We start from the raw sequence: 19093 nt of genomic DNA on the forward strand, positions 1-19093 counted from the left end.
CTCAATCAAGCACAGATTATTATTTTTTTTTTGTAAGCACACTAATAGCTTGATGTGCTCTTTTCCACTATTTTCCATGTATCGGAGTGCAAATCCCCCCCGAGGGCATCCCTCTGCTGAGCCGAGGTCCACGGGAAGAGGAGGGATGCTTGATTTGCATGCACAAGGCTTAGCATAACTGATTGCTCTGTGACTGCAGTTCAGAAATACGGCTTTCTGTTTTTAGCTTCCTTAAAAAGGTTAATTTAGCTAAAATTTATTCCTATAAAACGCTGAGTGCTTCCCTGAAAATGTCATTTCGGGCTGACGTCAGCGAGCTGTGAGCTCACTCGTACCTCGCACGACCTGCTTCTTCCTCGGGAGCGGGGGGACACACGTGACCCCACTTGCAGAGCGCGCTGCTTATTCGTCCACACAGCATATGTAGAAAACAGGACTCAGAAACCAGCCTTGCTCTGCCTAAAAGACAAATAAAAAACAAATTTGTGCACATATCATAATGCAGAGTTAAATCGCCTTTGTATGCTGCATTTCAGTCCTGTCTTCTCCCTTTTAGCCTCTTTTAAAGGCACCATCTCATAAGATAACGTGCATTAAAATCAGGGGCTGCAGGTGGTCACTGAGTGCCCCAGGGGCGACGGGATGGGGCAGCGCTGCCGGCGCCGCTCTCCCCTCCCGTGCTGCAGCAATGTGTTGATTCACCGGCTGATTGATTCGGGCAGCTCGAAGCAGCGGGTTTCCAAGATACCACGTCCTCCAGATATTGAAAAAATCACAAAGCTGGCAGGATATTATATTTAAGCGTCGCTGCATGATGCACGCAGCCGGGCGCTGTGGTGCCCGTCACTGCTGCCGGCGGCCGGTGTCGGCGGCAGCCCCTTGCTCCGCGGCCGCGCTGACGCAGTGTCCCCGCACGGCACTGGAGCTTACGCTGTTATCCGCTGCGCCGTGGTTTTCCACGTCTAGCTCGAACCGACATCCTGACCACGTACCGTTATTAATGACCAACTTTGCATTTTTCCCGAAAATACGCAGGCAGTGACCAAATTCCAGCCTGGCAGGTTTATTTCGTGTTCCTCTCCCTCTTGCTGCTTGCCGCCCCAAAGGGCTGCCCAGCTCTCCGTGCAGCCAGACTTCACCGCGGGGTGACTGCCCTGCAGCAGCAGCAGACTGACTGCCTGGATAAAGATAATTTCCAGAGAAGAGAACATTAACATAGGAGCTATATATAATATAAATAAATATATGTGTCTATAAAAATATATATATACATATAAATACATATATACACATACATTTGCATGTGTATGTGTATATATAAACTTATACATATATACACATATACATATCTATCGATGGCTGCCGCGTCCTGGTCCCTGGCGGCAGGGGAAAGCGGGTGCCACCTCCAGCTCTGCCACACCGCGTCTGGGTGCTGAACCCCAGACAGGGTGTCAGGTCAGGGCACGAGGTACCGCACCGAGGGTTGTCCCAGGAACCTGCAACATCCCTCCTAGGGGCTGATGCTGGTTGGATGTTATGAGCCCCGGGGCTGCACATCCATTGTCCCACACTGTGTTTTTGAACGCATGAAAAGAAGGACCGCGAGTACGCGGAGGTTGGGGCAAACGCGCCTCGCGTGCCTCGTCCCGGGGTGGTTGCAGGGCAGCGCTCATGAGGGACAAGGGGAAGGACTGAGATGGGGAGATCTCCTCTCCTCCCCAGTTGGCATTTCTAGCACAAGAGTTGCTCTTACTTAAATTTTGAGGTCTGCCACTAGCCGCCAAATGTAGGCAATGCAGAATTTGCATTACTTTGAGGCAAAGACAAGGTGTAAAATATCTTTATTAAGAATGGAGATAAGGCAAAGGCTTGGCTCCATATGCTCCCAGATTTGTGAGCATCACAGTTTAACGTCGGTGGATCCAGGATCACCAGAACGCTGCTTTTGCCTGCGCCTTGGTCACAAGTAGCAGTAGGAGACCATAGAGGAACCGTAAATGAGCAGAGCCACTACAGCTTGAAACTACAGGCAGTAAAAGGAGATTAAATTGATAAACAAAATGCTTGTCTAAATATATAATAAAAGAAAGGTAAGCCTGTAAAGAAAGGTTAAGTGTGTGAGACATGCAAATGCAGTAAAAGGGAGGATTTAAGTGCATAAAGAGACTAGCGGAAGGAAGAGCAGGAGAAGAGAGTGCCGTTTATTGACCGAAGAGCTAGAGCACTGTAAATGAAATGAAGTGTTTGCTTTAACGTTCACTGCAAACAGAGAAAGGCTGCAAATGCACCAGATGCCCAAAACACACATACAAGTCTCAGAGCAGAGAGAAAGAGGAGCAGGGAATGGGGACCAAGCCTGAAGAGCTAACTGGTCTCCCAAAACTCAGGGTTCAACTTTGGGCATTACTGACTTTGGTAAAACACAGGCCAGAAAGCAGGATGGCAGAGGGAGAGCAGTAATATGTCAGAGAGAAACGGAAGACAGAAAGTAGGAAATGGGGGAGATGTGCAAAGGGAAATGTCATCTTTATCAGTGCATTCAAAAAAAGCAACAGACAGTGTTTAAGAGCTAAGTGGCAAAGCCGTTATCTGATGCACATCCCTTATCAACCCTTCTTTGAAAGAAACTAATTAATAACACTGAAACCCAACTGCTGAACACATGGAGGTGTCGGTTATGATCCTGAAGTGAAATTCACTTAATAAATCCAAAATGTGATTGGGAAGGTCACCTGGATAGAAGCCTGTCATCCTGCATCATGCCGGTTCGGATTGGCACCGGCTCGGCAGGAACAGAATCCATGGTGCAAACTCCTGTGCAGTACGCCGCTCCGACAATGCTGCCTGTAGGTGTAGCAGTGGGATGAAATGACGGTTGATTTTTGGCTCAATAACGGAAAAAAAAACCCTTTCTGTTTGATTATATCCTAACGATGAGCTATGTATTGTGGATTTTTCACTGAAACATTTTAGGACTGTTTTACATGCAAAACCCCCCAAATCTGTGCAGAAAATAATAATTTGTATTAAAAGCAGTAAAATAATTAAAAGCAGAAATTCAAATTCAATCTTGCCAAAATTCTCCTGCTCAAAAGGAGTTTTAAAGGCTATTTTTACCCTTATCTAATAATAACGTTGGGCTACATACTATTTTCCATATCCTAAAAATTTTGCAGAGACCAATACGGTATTCATGAATATTTTTTCTAAAAGTATTTCTTACTTGAAGGAAAGAGATCTTGAATGGATACAAGTCATACACTGAAACTAGCTTTTTGTATTCAAGATCTGACCTGATATGTTAATAGACATTTTTTGGTGACTCCTTCAATCTGTTAGTCATTTTAAAAAAAACTGTAAGCTTATAAATATGTATTTCTTATCTGTAGTAAAAGGAGAAACTTGTACCCCTCAGGAGCTCTTGGTGGAGCCAGCCGGGCCCCGTGGAGCTGATGCTGTGCAGTGCTGGTAGGAAGCAATGGTGAGTATTTAAAAGAAAAAGCAGATCTTTGTCAAATGCTGTTTCTGAGCGATGTCTGACTATGATGCACCAGGAATATAATAACCCACGTGTAAGACTGGAGCTCCTGAAGTCCCAGAGGGGTCTGAATCTCTCAGGGCAACACGAAAATGTTTGTGCAGCTCTCGGGGGGAAACGGATGCCAGCTGAAGGACAGACGCTCTGGAGGTAAAGCAGCTGATTCTGGAGAACTCAGGAATTTCCAGCAGGCTGGAGAAGAAATTAAAACAAAAATTGAGAAGCATGGCACTCGTATGGAAAAAAACAGAGGAAAGATGTTTTTGCATAGAGAGCGGGATGAGGACAAAGACATACAAGAGCTTGTGTTGCATTAGGGCCGGTCAATGTTCTTATCGGTTTTGGGGTTCAGGCCCCCAGTGAAAGCTCCAGCCATGACTTCTCGATCAAAACTAGGTCTGTTTAGGAAGGATTTTGTTGTCATTAGGCAAGTGAGATAAGGAGAGGTGTCCAAGACGGGTGGCCCATGGCCAACGGCATGGCGAGGCTCTCGCTTGCGCCGGGGTGGCCTGCTCCCATCTGCCCTCCACCATGGCCTCAGTCCGACGTTTTATGAACGAAAACCCTTATGACAAGTTCTTGTGCTCCGTAGGAAACCAATGCAGCACGTACGCTCCCCTGAAGCCCGACCGGCCTTTGCAACGGGGTGCCAGTGAAGTGGGAGCGCTGCGCCCGTCCCAGCATCGCTCCCTGCCTATAGAATCCATACAGCACCACGGCAGGGATCCATAGGGCTGTCTGCAGCCGTTAATATAAATATAATATAGTCTCTGAGTGAAAATATCTTCCACCTAGTAAGCTAAGTAAACAATAGTAATAGGTGGATGTAAAACGACTGCACGTAAAATACTTTATAACTGCCTTTAAAAATGCATTAAGCAATGAGGACTTTGTCATAACAGAAGAAATTTGTTACTTCTGTTGCGGCAAGCTTAATAATTACGCTTAATCACCCATTGTTTAGTAATTCAAAACTGAGGAGGGTGTTTTGATTTAAATTTTAGTGAGTTCTCACAGTTCATGTGGTTTAAAAAAGAAGTATCGGGAAACAGTTAGGGTACTCTCCATACATAAAATCTAGCAAATCTTAACTGTGATGTCCCAGAATTGTCACCTGCAGCGGCACACAATCCAGAGCCCCTACTGCTAATCCTGAGGTCAGTGATGATCTTAGCGTTCACTTAAGCCATGCTCGGATTTTTCCTCTGAGTTGATCTGAACTTCATCCCCCTCTCAATAGCCTGTGCTTGTGTGTATTTATGCGTACTTCAAAATTTTAGAATTAATATTTAAATCTGAATGTTTGAATTATTTTAATTCTATCTCTTTCAATAGTTCCTGTAATCGCAAGATACATTCATTTTATATTTAAATATGCTTCCTTCCCACATAAATCCAGCATTATTTCATTCTTCAGTTCTTTATATTACAGTTAGCACATTTAAAAAAATGAGTCTTCTTATTACTTTTTTATATTAAGAAATTAGTTCCTCCTCTTTTTAAGAGACCTGCCCTGCTGCTTTTTGCTGTCCTTCCCTTGAGGGTCTCACAAAGATGGTGCTAGACTGTGCTGGTTGCAGGAAAAAGTACCAAGAGCTTTTCTTTAAGGCTGGCGGGGTAAGGCTCTGGGTCTAGCTCCTTTCTGCTGTATTTTTTAAAGCCTTGTCATGTCAGCTGTAGGGCTCAATTAAAATTGGCTTAAATTCAGTGAAACTCCACTAATTGGTGAAATTACATGAACCCGGACCAGGCTGGAGTTGACCCTTCATAGTTTTATCAGAGGTTTTCAAGGTATCTTCTACTAGCGTCTTTCTTCTAATAGAAGATTATATATTGTTTACTCTTTAGTGATCTACTGAGGCTCTGGTTTGCTGGGTAACATCCACTCTGTAAAAGTCTGACCTCACTCTAGTAGATGCTTCCCTTGCGTTGCCAAGTGCTCGCATTTCTCGCTGAAGCCAATACACAACGTTTACTAACAACCCCTCCCACTGAAGCCAGTGAGAAGCTGCCTCTCCGACGGTCTGGACTGCATTTTTTTGGTATCATTAAGAAGTCCGTTAGCCTGTCGTTTTTTACTGCTTTCAGCTGTTCTGTCATGGCTCCTGATCGATGTCGGTGACAGCTCGTCATCAGGAGAAGCAGCTCTTTCAGTGTCACAGTCAACTTGTTGAAAAAATCTTTATAATCTCTTGTCCTCGTAGATTGATGGCAAGTGAGAAAATATTACAAAGAACTGGGAACAGCCACAATAATGTCTGAGCATTCAGTTGCCCTGTGATTACTGCCCTTTATTAAAGCAGCAGAAGAAACAAGATAATGAAATGAACTGCGAAGCATTCTGTGACATTTCCCTGTACGGAAGATATTGTTTAAAAATAAATTACAGTTGTAACTGCTCTTTCAGATTTGCCCTGGAAGAGCACAATGTGACTGGGATAAGTAGTTTTGACTTTGGTGGTAGTGTTTTCTTGTCAGATGGCACTGACATGACTGAACGGTTAACTCTTGTAGAGCGGTGTGTTAAACTAAAAGAACAGAAGTAATGAGCAGCTATGAGTTATGATACTTAGACTTTCTGTATTTAATACGTGCGTGCAATGCCAGTTTAGAGTAATGTGAGTTTATAGGCATGCTTCAAAGGCAAACTTGCATCTTTTCTCAGTCTTTTAAACAAATCATATGTGATTGAAAAGGTTTCTCAACCTGACATCCAGTATACGATAGAGTTTCAAGCAAGTTCTATTCACTTACCTTTTCATCTGCATATATTACTGTTATTTGTCTAATTGTTTCTATTCCTGTATGTTTGGTATGTAAAAATTCAATAAAGCTATTATTCAGGAAAAGAAAAGGAAAGTAGTTGAGATGATTATTCTGTTATCAGTCATGACTAAGATGAAGAGAGATATACTAGCAAGACATTGTTCCTAAAATAGATATCTTGCAAACAAGAAATGTCAGTCAAATGGGGTTTAAATTAAATTCCTGATAGCAATTACTTACAGAGTGATCATGCTCCCGCTGAAATTATTATGAATACTGTCACCATTTTCAATGCAAAAAGAATTTGGGCTTCAGATACTGATTCTGAAACGCATTTCAGAATGTCCTCAGTTTTTACCATTTGCTTATATCCTGCTGAATTCAAAGTCATGTTTCTGCAGAATAGACCCTTGGCTGAATTGTGGCTTTAGGAAAGAGTCTTTGCACAGGATAGTGTGAAAACGAGTTACACCGAGAAATCCGAACTTGGAGGAAGTATTGCATGGCCACAAACAAGTGACCTCACTGGGAGGAGAACTGATGAAGTGAAGAAATGTGATGTCTGTTCCAAATAAAGAACTGATGAGTCAAGTCGTGTCCAATTGGAACAGAAGCAAAGTCAAGATGGCTTGAAAATAACCTTGACAAGAGTGAAAAAGAAACAGCAATCAATTCAAGTTACGTTGACCCTTAGAAACTGCAAGAGGAGTACTGGATGGGGAAGGGATGCTGATCTCTGTTTCGCCAAGAGTGCGGATTCTCCAAGATTGGGTATTATAGCAATTATCTCAAGACCTAAACTGATATTACTCAAGTGGCATTCAGCGATCTGCTCTGTATTCCCAGTAAGATTACTCATGCAGTCGAGTCCTTTTGTTCCATGGTAAGGACAAAACAAATTCTAAATATAATATTTTAATTCAGTATCTTGTTACTGCAAGACACAATCAGCTACTGCTGACTTATTTCTGATAGATACTAACTCCCTATTTAATCTTCCAGGCTGAGACATTTTTCTAAACATAGCTCAGTAATAATTTAATTATAATCTTCTGAAATGGGAAGAATTTTTACCTGAGACGATTAGGGTACTAGTTTGAGGCAAGATATGTGGGTTCCTAGCTTAAGTTAGGAAGCAGCATTTCAAAAGTAACACCCTCTGCTGCCATAAAAACTTCCCTGAAGATTGAGATCATGAGGATTTTAGATGCCATATCAAATCCTAAAGTATACATCGTTGTTGATATATTTGCACATTGGAATATCACGATGGTTTATTCTGTGCTCTGAGGCAAAATTCACTGTGAATTCAAGTTGAATTTTTCAGGCTCGGTTTCAGCTTCAAGGATTAAACAGGTTTGAAGAAAAATAATGAAGTAAGTTTTGGAAAACAGGAAATTATGTGAGATTTAGTTAAAAAACAATCAATTGTTTGTGTAGATTTGCCATCTCTTAATGTCTTCACACTGCGGTAGTAATTTATTTCAATAGTTAATTACTTTTTTGACCTGCATTTGGTGCAGCAAACCTTAGGTGTTCAAATGAGAAATATATTTGCTTTAGTTTTCTTCTGCAGTCTTTGGAAAGAGAACTGAACTACCAAAGAAATTCTTGTTGATGTGTGCTTAAAATAAGGTTTGATAAAGCTGGGCCTTCAGGTTTTTCACAGTAAGTCATTAAGTCTAGGCTCGAGTACTTCTGTGGTTCTGTCCCATGCTTTTCTAGACACAGATTCCCCACCTGTACGCAGTGCACAAGTATCGGTCTCTATCGCGTTGTGCATGGAGGCGAAACCAGCTCCCTCCTTCCCAGATCACAGCTTGCTCATCCACCCGTTGGGGTAGGCCTGTAATTTACTTTGAGTTGCCTGTCATTTCCCAAATGACTTTGATAGCTTATGACTTCTCTGTTCTCCTTGTTGCTTTCCGTTCTCTTTGTAATTTGTGCATGCTACTGGTAGTTATTTTATATTTACTTCCACATCGCTAGTGAAAATGTGTACAGAGAAACTGGAATTTCCCCATCCTTCACTCATGAATGGCTGAATAACCTGGGAGTCTTCAGCCTCGAAAACTGAGGAGAGGCAGAATGGAGGAGCTGGGGACTATACCATATACAAAATCGTGCGCATGTGGAGAGGGTGATTAATTACTCTCTCTTACAATATAAGGTTAGGGAACATCAAATGAAGCTAAGAAGCAGTAGGCTCAAAGCAAGATACCTTTACAGACAAGGCATAGCTGTGGCAGTTGTTGAGAGATGTTGTGGTTGCTAAAATTTTAGCGATTCAGAGAGGCTTGGACAAATTCATGGAAGAAATATCTGTCAAGACAATCACATATAGATACCATCCATGGCTCAGGAAACCTGAATTGCTGTAGGCGGAAAGCAAATTCTGGAGACATATTGTTAGGTCCTGCTTACCCTGTTTTTATCTTCTGTTTGGCATCTGCTTTCCCGGCCAGTGTTGGAGACAGGACACTGGACCTTTAATTTAACGCTATGTAGCTTTTCGTTTGACTGTATACAACTTCTGAGATTTGTCATTTGACTGGTTTGTAGTATTCACTCAGTTTTGATTAAAAAAAATCCCTTAATTATATTGTAGGATATTTGAATCCAAAATGCATTTTGGAATGAAGAATAACTCCAAAGTTTTAAGTGAAAACTTTATTTAGGTAAGCACCAAAAACTCTAGCAGGAGTTTCATTCCCTTTCTATCCGCAGTTTTCACATCCTACTGTCCACGTAATGTGATCAGCACAGATAAATTCATTGTATTTTCCATATGTCTAAGAGCTCTCTTTAGCTCCTCTTAGACAAACATGCCAAAATTTCCTGCTAAGTTTGTCCCGTGTCGTAGGTGGCTACTCATATTAGAGCCTGAGACAAGAGTGCTGCTTCAACGATCAGAGTGAAACAGTGAGCATCGAGGATCTTTTTTCTCAATGCAGTGATCATCTCTTAAATTGGCTCACTTTTTAACCTTCAACAAGGTTTTTTAAAACTTACGACAAAAGTACAAAAGATGTAGGTGGAAAAATATATTCATAAATCTGAAGCAGGGATTCTGTAAGGGCCTCTTCACTCTTGCTTCATATATCCAACATAACCATAAGTGAGTATAAAAAATATTCTTGCCATTAGCTTGTGTAAGTGACTTCTCTGGCCTCCGTAGAAGGGGGCAAACTGCATAACAAACAGTTTAACAAAACCAGAACTGTTTATTATATATTTTCTACCACATTTCTGTAAATATAGACATAACGCATGCAAACATGGCTATATTTGCATTTTTAAAATATCAGTATAGACAGGATGGAATATGGACTCTCATGTTTATTTCATATTCAGAATAATTTGACAGTGACTGAAGATTTTGTCGTGATACTTTTCAGTAACAATCTGAATACAAACAAATGTTCAGTACTGTGATGCTATTTTTTAGAACAGTGTAAATCTTTCTGTAGCATTTACCTTATTAGGACCAGATCCATTCATGCTATGTGTAAAGGATCCCCACAGCTTAGTAGCCACAACCGTGACACTTGACTGAAAATGAAAATATTGTACTGGTCTTATACCAGTGTGGGAGCACAGTCTCCACAGTACGTCACCCTCCAGGTAAATCGGTTCCTACTCTGGAACAAATCTGGAGTAGACACGAGCATAGGACTACACATTTTCTATGCATCAGGACAGCTTATTTTCCTTCTTGTATGAGAATGAGCCACACTCATAGAAGAATGCTTTGTACCCACGTAAATTCATCCACACAATAGAAAAGAAAGAGTTGTACTGCTCTAACTCTGCAAGCGTTGTTCAATGTATTGTACAAAATACCAAAGGTGAAATATAATTACGTTCTTAAGTAAACTTGCCCTTAGAAATTAACTATAGCCCCCCGAAACCACCGTCACAATTGGTATCAGTTGATGCAGAGTTCACATTCTGCTTGGAACAGAATCTGCACAAACTTAATTTGCATCTGTTCCTTTTCGGGGGTTTTACCATTGTAGTAAAAACAGAATAAAAGCTTTAGTCTCAGCTTGGGCAGTTTCCTCACGCTTTGTTTTTTAAATAGTTTCCTTCCTGAGATCTCTCTGAACTAGATACTATTCACATATTCCTACATTCACACTGTTTTTCTGCTTTGTTTTCCAGGGTGGAGCTGCACTATATTGGCCATGGTTAGCATGGTTAGGATTCCAGTATCATTAACTTGGGGGCGGAGGGGAACCGAAGAAGCTGGCCTGATGATAATATTCTTATTTTTCCTTTGCTGGAAAACTTTATGGATGAATGAACATGAAGTTTGCAGGATCCTTCTGAAATAGTCTTGCTTAGGGACAAGGCTGATACAGATTGACAGAAAACTTAGGGAGGAATGCTGAATAATATGCTCTCAGAAAAATTCACTGCTAGTAATGATAGGCAGGAAATTTGCAGGGACGCTGTTTACCTCACAGGCAATCTGTTGTTCATATTTTCAAGCGTATGACTGATACTTCCGGGGAAACTGAACGAGCAAGCGAAACGTGGCTGCTGTCACTCAGCTCCAGCCGATTTCTATAAAAGGGACAACTGCGTGGTGCGAGTTCATGCTCGCGACACTGCGCGAGCTGAATCCTGGCGGCAGAACCTGTTTGTTGTTCCTGTAGTTCCTTTCCGACAGGGCTGGGCAAAAGAGCATTCTCAGCAACTTTGCCATGTCGTAGAGCTAGTTTTAAAGTGAACAAATATTTAGAAAACGGTTATTCTGAAATCTTTATCTAATCAAAGTCAGTACTGTACCTGATAGAGGAAAAACTGGTTATGTCATGCTGATGATGCAATGACATGCTGAGGAATATAATACGTAAAGATTCCTGTACAAATGAAGATACTAGAATGCAAAAAATACTCATCTGAAAACTGTACACTAAATGAGAATTGACATCTATGCAGTCATGGACACGGGCTAGATTAGATGCTCCTGAAAAGGGTACAAAATATGTCCAGATATCTATCATTTAGATATTGGTTTAAAACCCAAGGCATGAGGTTTATGAACTATTCCTAAATTAATGACTTGCTATTATATTTTTGATACTTTAGATCTCTATAAAAGTCCATTTCTTTCTGGATCTTGCTAAGTTATGAATTTCAGTGACATACTGTTGACTTTTTATTGAATAGCTTCCGGTTCTTTGGTTGCGAGACCTATGGAAAAAAAGGTTTGAATTTACTTTTACCGAATCAGTCATTATTATATCTACATGTATCATAATTTTCTTTTTTTAACCTTTGATAAGAAATTAATAACAATCCTCATTTCTTTGATTGTTGTTTCTCTCTGAGCTCTCCTCAAATATTACAGTGTTAGGTCTTTGGGGATGGAGAACATTTGCTTGCAACCTGTTATCTTTTGAGATAATAGGAAAAGTCTCAGTAGCATTAAAAAAAAGAAAAGGTTGGGGCAGGACAATGGCATCCCAAGACAAGTTTTCCATACACGTTCCTGCTGAGCACTCAAGCACTTTCAAAAAAAGATAAGGCACTTCTCAGTTGATTTCCTTTATATTTAAATTGAGATCTGCCTCACGACACTGCTCAAATGCATACACATTTAATCTCACAGAGAAGATATGGCCATTTGGATTTTTGTGGATGCACGTGGATGACACTAACCATGCCTGTGTGCCAGCAGAGGCACCAGGGCAGGGAGCAGCGTGTGACCTGGAGGCCCATGAAGCTGGCTGGTACTGCCTGTATTTGTCTAGAGGATCTGTGGAGTCCCCTTTTCTCCTGTCACTTAACCACATTAAAAGCCCCACATGTGCACGATACTACTACGACAAAAATAATGTTTGCAAGTTACCTAGCCTAAACAGTTCTGTATTTATAATTTAAATTAATTTGCTGTTAATATTAAGTACCGGTGACTTTGGTCCTACATTACCTTGTATACTTTATATTTTCATGATGGAAGAACATTCCTGGTGCCTATTCCCTGCTTCAGTCCAAAACCTTGGTTTCCCATGGCTGAGTTACAGACCTGCAAAAACAGGTTTACAGTGGAAATGCTGACATGATAGCTGGCAGTTGCTGTAATGATACGTTCACAATAGGCAATTCTCTTCAGCAGGCACCGTTACAATTTATTGGCAGAGGTTAGCTTTGTGAAACAGGTTGCTCTGATTTAATCAAGGACTACAGCACCACAGCATCTTATACCGTGCACTTGTTCATACGATGCTTGACTTCTGGGTGAAAAGACATCAGGAAGGCAAAAGCATCGTGGACTATGCAGTGTACCAGCTTGTTCCCTTGGTCAAGCTATTTCCATCAAAATTATTTGGCCATTAAGAACAGTGTGGCACTTCCTTTGCTAGTGTTATCTACAGTGCAGGGCTTAGTAAAAGTCCTGCAGAGTGTTTAACTAAAAACCTCAGTGTCATCGAGGCAGTCTTCTATCCTTAAAAATATGTATTTTTCACACTGTAACACTTCCCAGCTCTTAAGATCAAACAGTGATGGAAAAGCTCACTTTTTCATCCATGGTCTTTTATATGCCCCCTCAGGTTTGGAAATACCGTAGTATTTCTCTTAACATACATCCTTAGAAACAAAGGAATTCATCCCCTTGGAGTTTGTAACCACAGCGAGAGCATTTCGAGTCTCTTGCTCGTACCTATACGTACATCAGGCTTTTCATGGGTTACAAAGAACTGAGGAGGAACGTGACTACGGTTTTGCCATTTCTAACTGCCCATGTTTCATATCCTGCCACCTCTGAATCTTGAAAAAAAACCCACTTTTTTTTCCCCTATGACTTCATTGGACACTGCAGAGCCTGCATCCCAACGCCCAGGCTGCTGAAGGTGCCGGCGTGCTGCGTCCCAAGTGTGCCTGCAGCTTTTATGAGAGGAATTCAAGGTATTTGAAGTTTTATACACATAAGGTATGTTCTTTGTGGGACAAAGGCACAATGAGTCTCCCGTCTTTTAGCTAGAGGGTAGCTTCACTGACGTAACAGGATCGACCTATTTTTTCTTCTTTTTTTGACGTCCTCGTGCTGCTCCTCGAGGCCTTCACTCGGTTTTCCTCAGCCTCAGGCGAACCTGCCATGCGGCGGCGGTGACAGGAGCGACCGTTACGTGGGCCCGCCGCGGCCCTTCAGGCGGCAGCGCTGCCCGCCCCTCTCCCTCCCTCCGAGGGCAGGCCGAGGCGGGGTGGCCCCGTGCGGCGCCGCACGCCGCCAGCCCGGCCGCCCCGCTCCGCTCCCTCCTCTCCTTTGAGGGCTTCTCCCTCAGCGAGGCGCCGCCGCGCGCCCGCCTCCCCCTGCACCCCCCCCCCCGCCCGGGTGCGCGCGCGCCGCCACGGCGGGGGGGGGCGAGTGGGGGGGGGAAGCGTTCAAAGCGGCCGCGCGTCACCGGCCCCAGCCCCGCCCCGCCCCTCCCCATGCAGGGGATCCTCCGGCCCGCCCTGACGTCACCCCCGTGTTGGGCAGGCCCCGCCCCGCCGCCGGCCGCCATGTTGGGGGGGGTGTGGGGGGGAGCGCAGAGCGGAGCCGCCCCCGCCGGCCGGCAGCAGCAGTAGCCCGAGCTCCGCCGCCGCCGCCGCCGCGCTCTATGGGCAGGGGGAGGGGACCTGCCGGCTCGGCCGCCCGCCGCCTCTGAGCGTCCGCAGCCGGCGCGGGGGATGCGCGGCGGCCGGCGGCGGCTGCGCGGCTAGGCAGCGCGGGCGGGCGGGCGGCGGGCAGCGCGGGCCATGGTGCCGTTCGCGCCGCTGGAGGACGCGGAGGAGCCGGCGCCCTGCCACAAAATGGAGCTGTACGTGAGCGGCGGCGAGGTCAGTGCGGGGCCGCGGCGGGGGCGGGGGGGGGACGGGGCGGCGCCGCCGGCCGGGCCGGGCTGGGGGCACCCTGCGGGCACCTGCCGCCTTCCTCCCCCTCCTTCCTCCTCCTCCTCCCCCTCCGCCGCCCCCGCGCCGGGGCCGCCGCGTGGCTCTGCCTGCGCGAGCCGCCGCGCCGGCGACCGCAACGCCCCCGGCCTCGGCGAGCAGAGCGCCGCGGCCCCGCGCCTCGCCCCGCCGGGGCCCTTCCCGCCCGCCGCTGCCCCCTCGGCACCGGCCGGGCCCTGCCCCGGGGGGGGGGAGCTGCCCTGGGCGCCGCCGCCCGCCCGAGCCCGCTCCCCCGGGCGCGCTCCAGCGCTCCCGCCGTCGGCGCCGCTTCCCGCACCCCGGGGCTCCGCCGCTCGCGGTTTCTAAGCTTAGAAAGTGATGACAAACCTCCGCTCTCCCCTCCCGGGCGAGCGCTGCCGGGGAGAACCGGCACGTGGGAAGTTACGGCGGGGCAAACTTCGGCGGAGAGGAATAACGCTTAAGAAAGCGCCTTGCAGGCTCCCCCGGCCCCGTCCACCACCTCCGTCGTGGTTACCGGTAGCACCGGGTTTCAACCGGCGAAGGGCTCCTTGTGGGCTCTCTCGGTTCCCCTGTCTCTTGTGAAAACTTTAACTTTTTCTCAAAATTTAATTTTACTGATCCGGGTGTGCATCCAGCCAGACTGTCACTAGGAGAGGTTGCTGTGTTTTTCATTCAATAACTATATGATAATTATCATACACATGACTAACGGAAAGAACTGGGGTGGGGGTGATTGGGGCTCAGATGCTTAAACGTTTAGAAGAACAGGCAACTTCCAAGAGCGTCTTCGAGGTATCGCTCAGTTCTCTTAATAGAAGCAAGTGCCAGGTGTAATTTAAAAAAAAGGTAAAATGGGTTTTGCTCTAATAATGTATCTCGACATAGTGTATCTCGACACAATGTATTGCATTATGCTCAAGTATTACAACTTTCGCACTTCTAAATCAGCAACTTAAGATTATGTATCCAATGTTGTCAGTTATTGCAAATAGAAGATTACACCCAGGTGTTTTAGGGACATGAGATGTTATCTAAATAAAGCTTCTCAAAACTGGTCAGACTTGCTTTCTATGATGCATTAGGCATTTCTTATCATAAGCGAAAAGGTCTTTGGCAAATTCGTCTCCCAGTACAAAGTGCACAAAATAGGCCTAGTTTAAAGTTATGGGAAGAATGAAAGAATCTCCATTAGAGGATCTTGTTGAAATTACTGTCTCAGATAATGTCTATTTATACATATACAGTAATTCACAATAGGAATAAACCCAGAGGGAGGTTTTAAATCTCTTACTATTTTGTTTTACTTTCTGTTGCTGTCTACAAAGTGCCATTTCCAAGCACTGTAATTACTGGACATGCATTTCTGCGCCATGGCTGCTACGCTTTTATTCTGGCAATCTAATACTTAACCACAGTCTATGTACTTTAATGCTAGAAAAATCCTAATCGTGCTGGCAAAGCTACAAGTAAGGATGAAAAGTCAGCAGAGGTATCAGAGGTTAGTGCTAATATTACAGTTTGTAACAGCAATGCTGTAGTCAGGGTATGAAACTTCCTGCATGTTTCAGAAGACTTATGTGGCACCATTCGTTAGTTCTCAAGGAGTAGTGTGATATGTCGGTGTTAAAATAATTCAAGTCATGTAGTCAAAATGTAAACATTCATTATTTTTGCACTTCTCTAACAATTCTGCAGTATTTTTCGGCTGGGCAAATACCCCTCTGCCAAGGCTGTTACTACTTTTGCCACTCAGTTGTGCCACTTTTGTGTAGTCTTTGCCTCATGGCATCAACAGTTAGCAAGAGTGGCTGGAGAGGGAGGACCTGTGTGAGCTCCAACGCAGCAAATCTCGGACACGATGTTTGAGTCATCTTCAAATGCTTCAAGAAGTAAGAGGTTAGCAACGAGCTGCTGTAGAAGCCTGAAGTTCTGCCCATATTGCCAACAGAGCATATGATGATGGATGTCCAACTGAAACAGCTCTGTGTTTGCAAATAGCTGCCTTCAGATGTTACAACAGTCATTTTTTGAATTATGCTTTCCTCAAGTTTGTACATGAGCTACTTACTTGACAGTATTTATGTATAATTGTTTTGTTTGTGCTCCAATTAAAATGAGACATCACATTTGTTACATCTGTGTTGCATGTGGCTAGCAGTGTTTAAGACTTCATTTATACCAAAAACATTTCCAAGTTGCATATGAAGTGCATAAATTACATTAGCAAGTACTTATTACTGTCATAACATATTTATATTAAAGGGATCTCAGGGACATGTAGTATTTTTGACTTGTGTGGAAGTTTCCATTCACTTGGTTATTGGGATTTAGCAATGGTTCATTTTATGTTAAAATGAGTTTTTGTTTGGTTTGGATTCCTCATTTAAAGTTCATAGAATGAATTGTATCTTATGCTTAATGCAACCCCGTGTTTGCAGTCTGATATGTCTAGGTGACCTTGACCTCTGCAACTACAGAGAGTCAGTAATATTACTGAGGTAGTCATCCGGCATCTTGAAGGCCAAATTACTTGCACTTATTAGTGCTCTTGTCCATTAGTTGTATCATTGGAGGTAAACATTAAGAAATTATTCTCTCTGGGGAATCTGCCTGTTGACTAAATTTAGAATTACATTATTAAAAATAAGTGCATTTCCAATGAAGTAGTACTTGTGTCGGATTGATGAACTGAAAACAGTTGGCAAGAGAAGAACGTGATCTTGAAGGTAGGGAACAAATTTTCACGCTTCAAGGCATAAAAACAACATTAACTTTTGGAAGAAGTTTAGGATTTAATTATTTTACATTTGTTCATGTTGAGTTTCTTTGAAGTGCTGAGATTAAATCCTTGGCTGTACGCTGTCCAGTTCTTCATCTGGTTAGGAATTCTTATGTTCCTGTGACAAAATGTCACTTGTGAAGCAATTTTGTGACCACTGGAATTCCTTAAGCATAGGTAGAAAGCGTCTCTGTCATGCAGTTTAAGCTTCAGATGTTGCGTGAACTTCTTTCCTCCTGAATGTAGGATGAATAAGTATTTTCATGGTAATAAAAATAGATATAGCAAGGGTGTTGCTTATAAATAACTGTAGTAGATCACTAAAATGTGATTGCAATCTTCAAAGAATCAGGAAAGTAGATGTTAACATTTTAGTGACCAAACTGAATCAAATGCAAAAATACTCAGAACTGTATAGATTACAGTAACTTTGGATTTTTTTGCCTAGGAGTTGAGAGAAAAATTGAAACTTAACTTTTCTTACTCCTTGTGAAGCTTTTAAAGACAAAGGGAAGTTAAGGGAAAAAAAGATTACTGAGAACATGCAAATAGTCTTTAGATAAAGGTGGTAGTATTGTTTAATAAAGTGGTGTTGTATGCCTTTTTTAAAATGGAAAATATATTTAATAATTAAAATGTATGCTGTTTGCTACTTATGAGTATTGTGAAATGCATACATGCAATCCCAAGTATTTCCCAAATAAATGCATACTTCAGTAAACAGTTGCTTAATAGGCTGAAACTGATGGGGAAATGACAAGGTCAGGATAACAAAGTGACTAGAGATGAAAGTATTCAGCTGTAAAACTTTACCGTATTAGAAGCAGCTGCCTTGCAAAGGGCAAGCTCATGTGTTGAACATTGCTGCTGTTGTACGTACCAATCTGTTTTTCATGTCCATTTTAAATAACTACGTCTCTCACTTTCACCAGTGCTTGTAGTCCATCCTCTTAAGCATGTTCTGTGCCTGGTCTGTCAAAGGCCACTGAGTTTTGTCATAGTTGCATAACGCCTTTGTGAGTAATTACTGGCAGTGACGTGGATGACTCAGCCACCTAGTTTTGTGCATCTCTGAACATCTCTACAGTTAGGTGCTGTTATGCTAAGAAAATAAAAGTAGTAGTAGATGCATGCAGTTGAGAAATTGAGATTTAAGTGCACTCAGCTATTGCAACAATGTACAGTTTTTATAAAGACTTATGAAAACCAGCTCTCTTAGGAGAAGGAGAAGGAAAAAAAAGCACGTTAATACTCTTAAACAGAAAACAATGAGTGTCTTTATGCATTGAAAAGTGCTGCAATGTAATAATAGCTGTGTTTTGGTATACCACTTCTGAGGGTAGTTTTAGAGATCTGCTGTGGAGTTGTGAATCTCTGAAATGACCTGGGGGGGGGGGGGGGGGGAATGTTCTGTTCAAGATAGCTAACCTGAATTCCTCCTGCAAAGCTTTGGAGAAACTTCTCAATAACTCTAACTAGAAGAATGTTATGACTTATCAACTCGCAGTATATAGATGTTGACTATTTACATGGATATAATTCTTTACTACATTAAGAATGAAACTTGAAATATATTGTTTTTGTCAGTTTTAAGTTGTACTCTTTTCTAGTGTACTCTTATCTGTCATCAAACACACTTTCTGGAGTGCTGTTTTACACACTTTCATTATGGAACTACAGTCTTCTCCCAGATTGTCAGTAGCGGAAAAAGATCAAATCCTTTGCTAGTTCAGTGAGCCCGGTGTTTGTGGTTAGGTTTATATCTTGTTACAGCTGTAACTGCTGTGAGACACACATAGTTCTCCCTTGATCTCTGAGGATGGAAGGGATCTCACTGCCCTTTTGAACATAAGGGAAAAACTCCTGTATTGTAAGGGTAGCAGAGCACTGGAGCAGGTTGCCCAGGGAGGTTGTGGAGTCTCCATCCTTGGAGATATTAAACAAAACATCTGGGCAGTCCTGGGCAGCCTGCTCTGGGTGACTGCTTGAGCAGGGGGGTTGGACTAGATGATCTCCAGAGGTCCCTTTCAGCCTCAGTCATTCTGTGATTCTTTTAAAATCAGTACTTGTACGTTACTGAAGGTTTGCTATCCTATCTGAATTGC

General features: G+C 43.3%; 1 protein-coding gene and 1 long non-coding RNA gene across 3 annotated transcripts in view; one reads left to right on the forward strand and one right to left on the reverse strand.

Annotated features, from left to right (window-relative positions):
• Window positions 1–9609: 9609 nt before the first annotated feature.
• LOC112989727 (uncharacterized) lies at window positions 9610–14768 on the reverse strand. Its single transcript, XR_003260887.2, has 3 exons — window positions 14576–14768; window positions 12246–12341; window positions 9610–11506 (listed from the first exon to the last, which is right to left on the reverse strand). It is a non-coding gene; the product is annotated as an uncharacterized LOC112989727 (long non-coding RNA).
• The window catches only part of RPS6KA6 (ribosomal protein S6 kinase A6), a 47653-nt gene continuing 42346 nt past the window's right edge, over window positions 13787–19093 (forward strand). For both annotated transcript variants that reach the window (XM_064518444.1, XM_064518445.1), the window contains exon 1: window positions 13787–14137. In XM_064518444.1, coding sequence (XP_064374514.1) covers window positions 14057–14137 — 81 coding nt within the window. In that variant the 5' untranslated portion in view covers window positions 13787–14056. The remainder of the gene's footprint in view (window positions 14138–19093) is intronic.

Source organism: Dromaius novaehollandiae, chromosome 11 (assembly GCF_036370855.1).
Source record: "Dromaius novaehollandiae isolate bDroNov1 chromosome 11, bDroNov1.hap1, whole genome shotgun sequence".
Lineage (NCBI taxonomy): Eukaryota > Metazoa > Chordata > Aves > Casuariiformes > Dromaiidae > Dromaius > Dromaius novaehollandiae.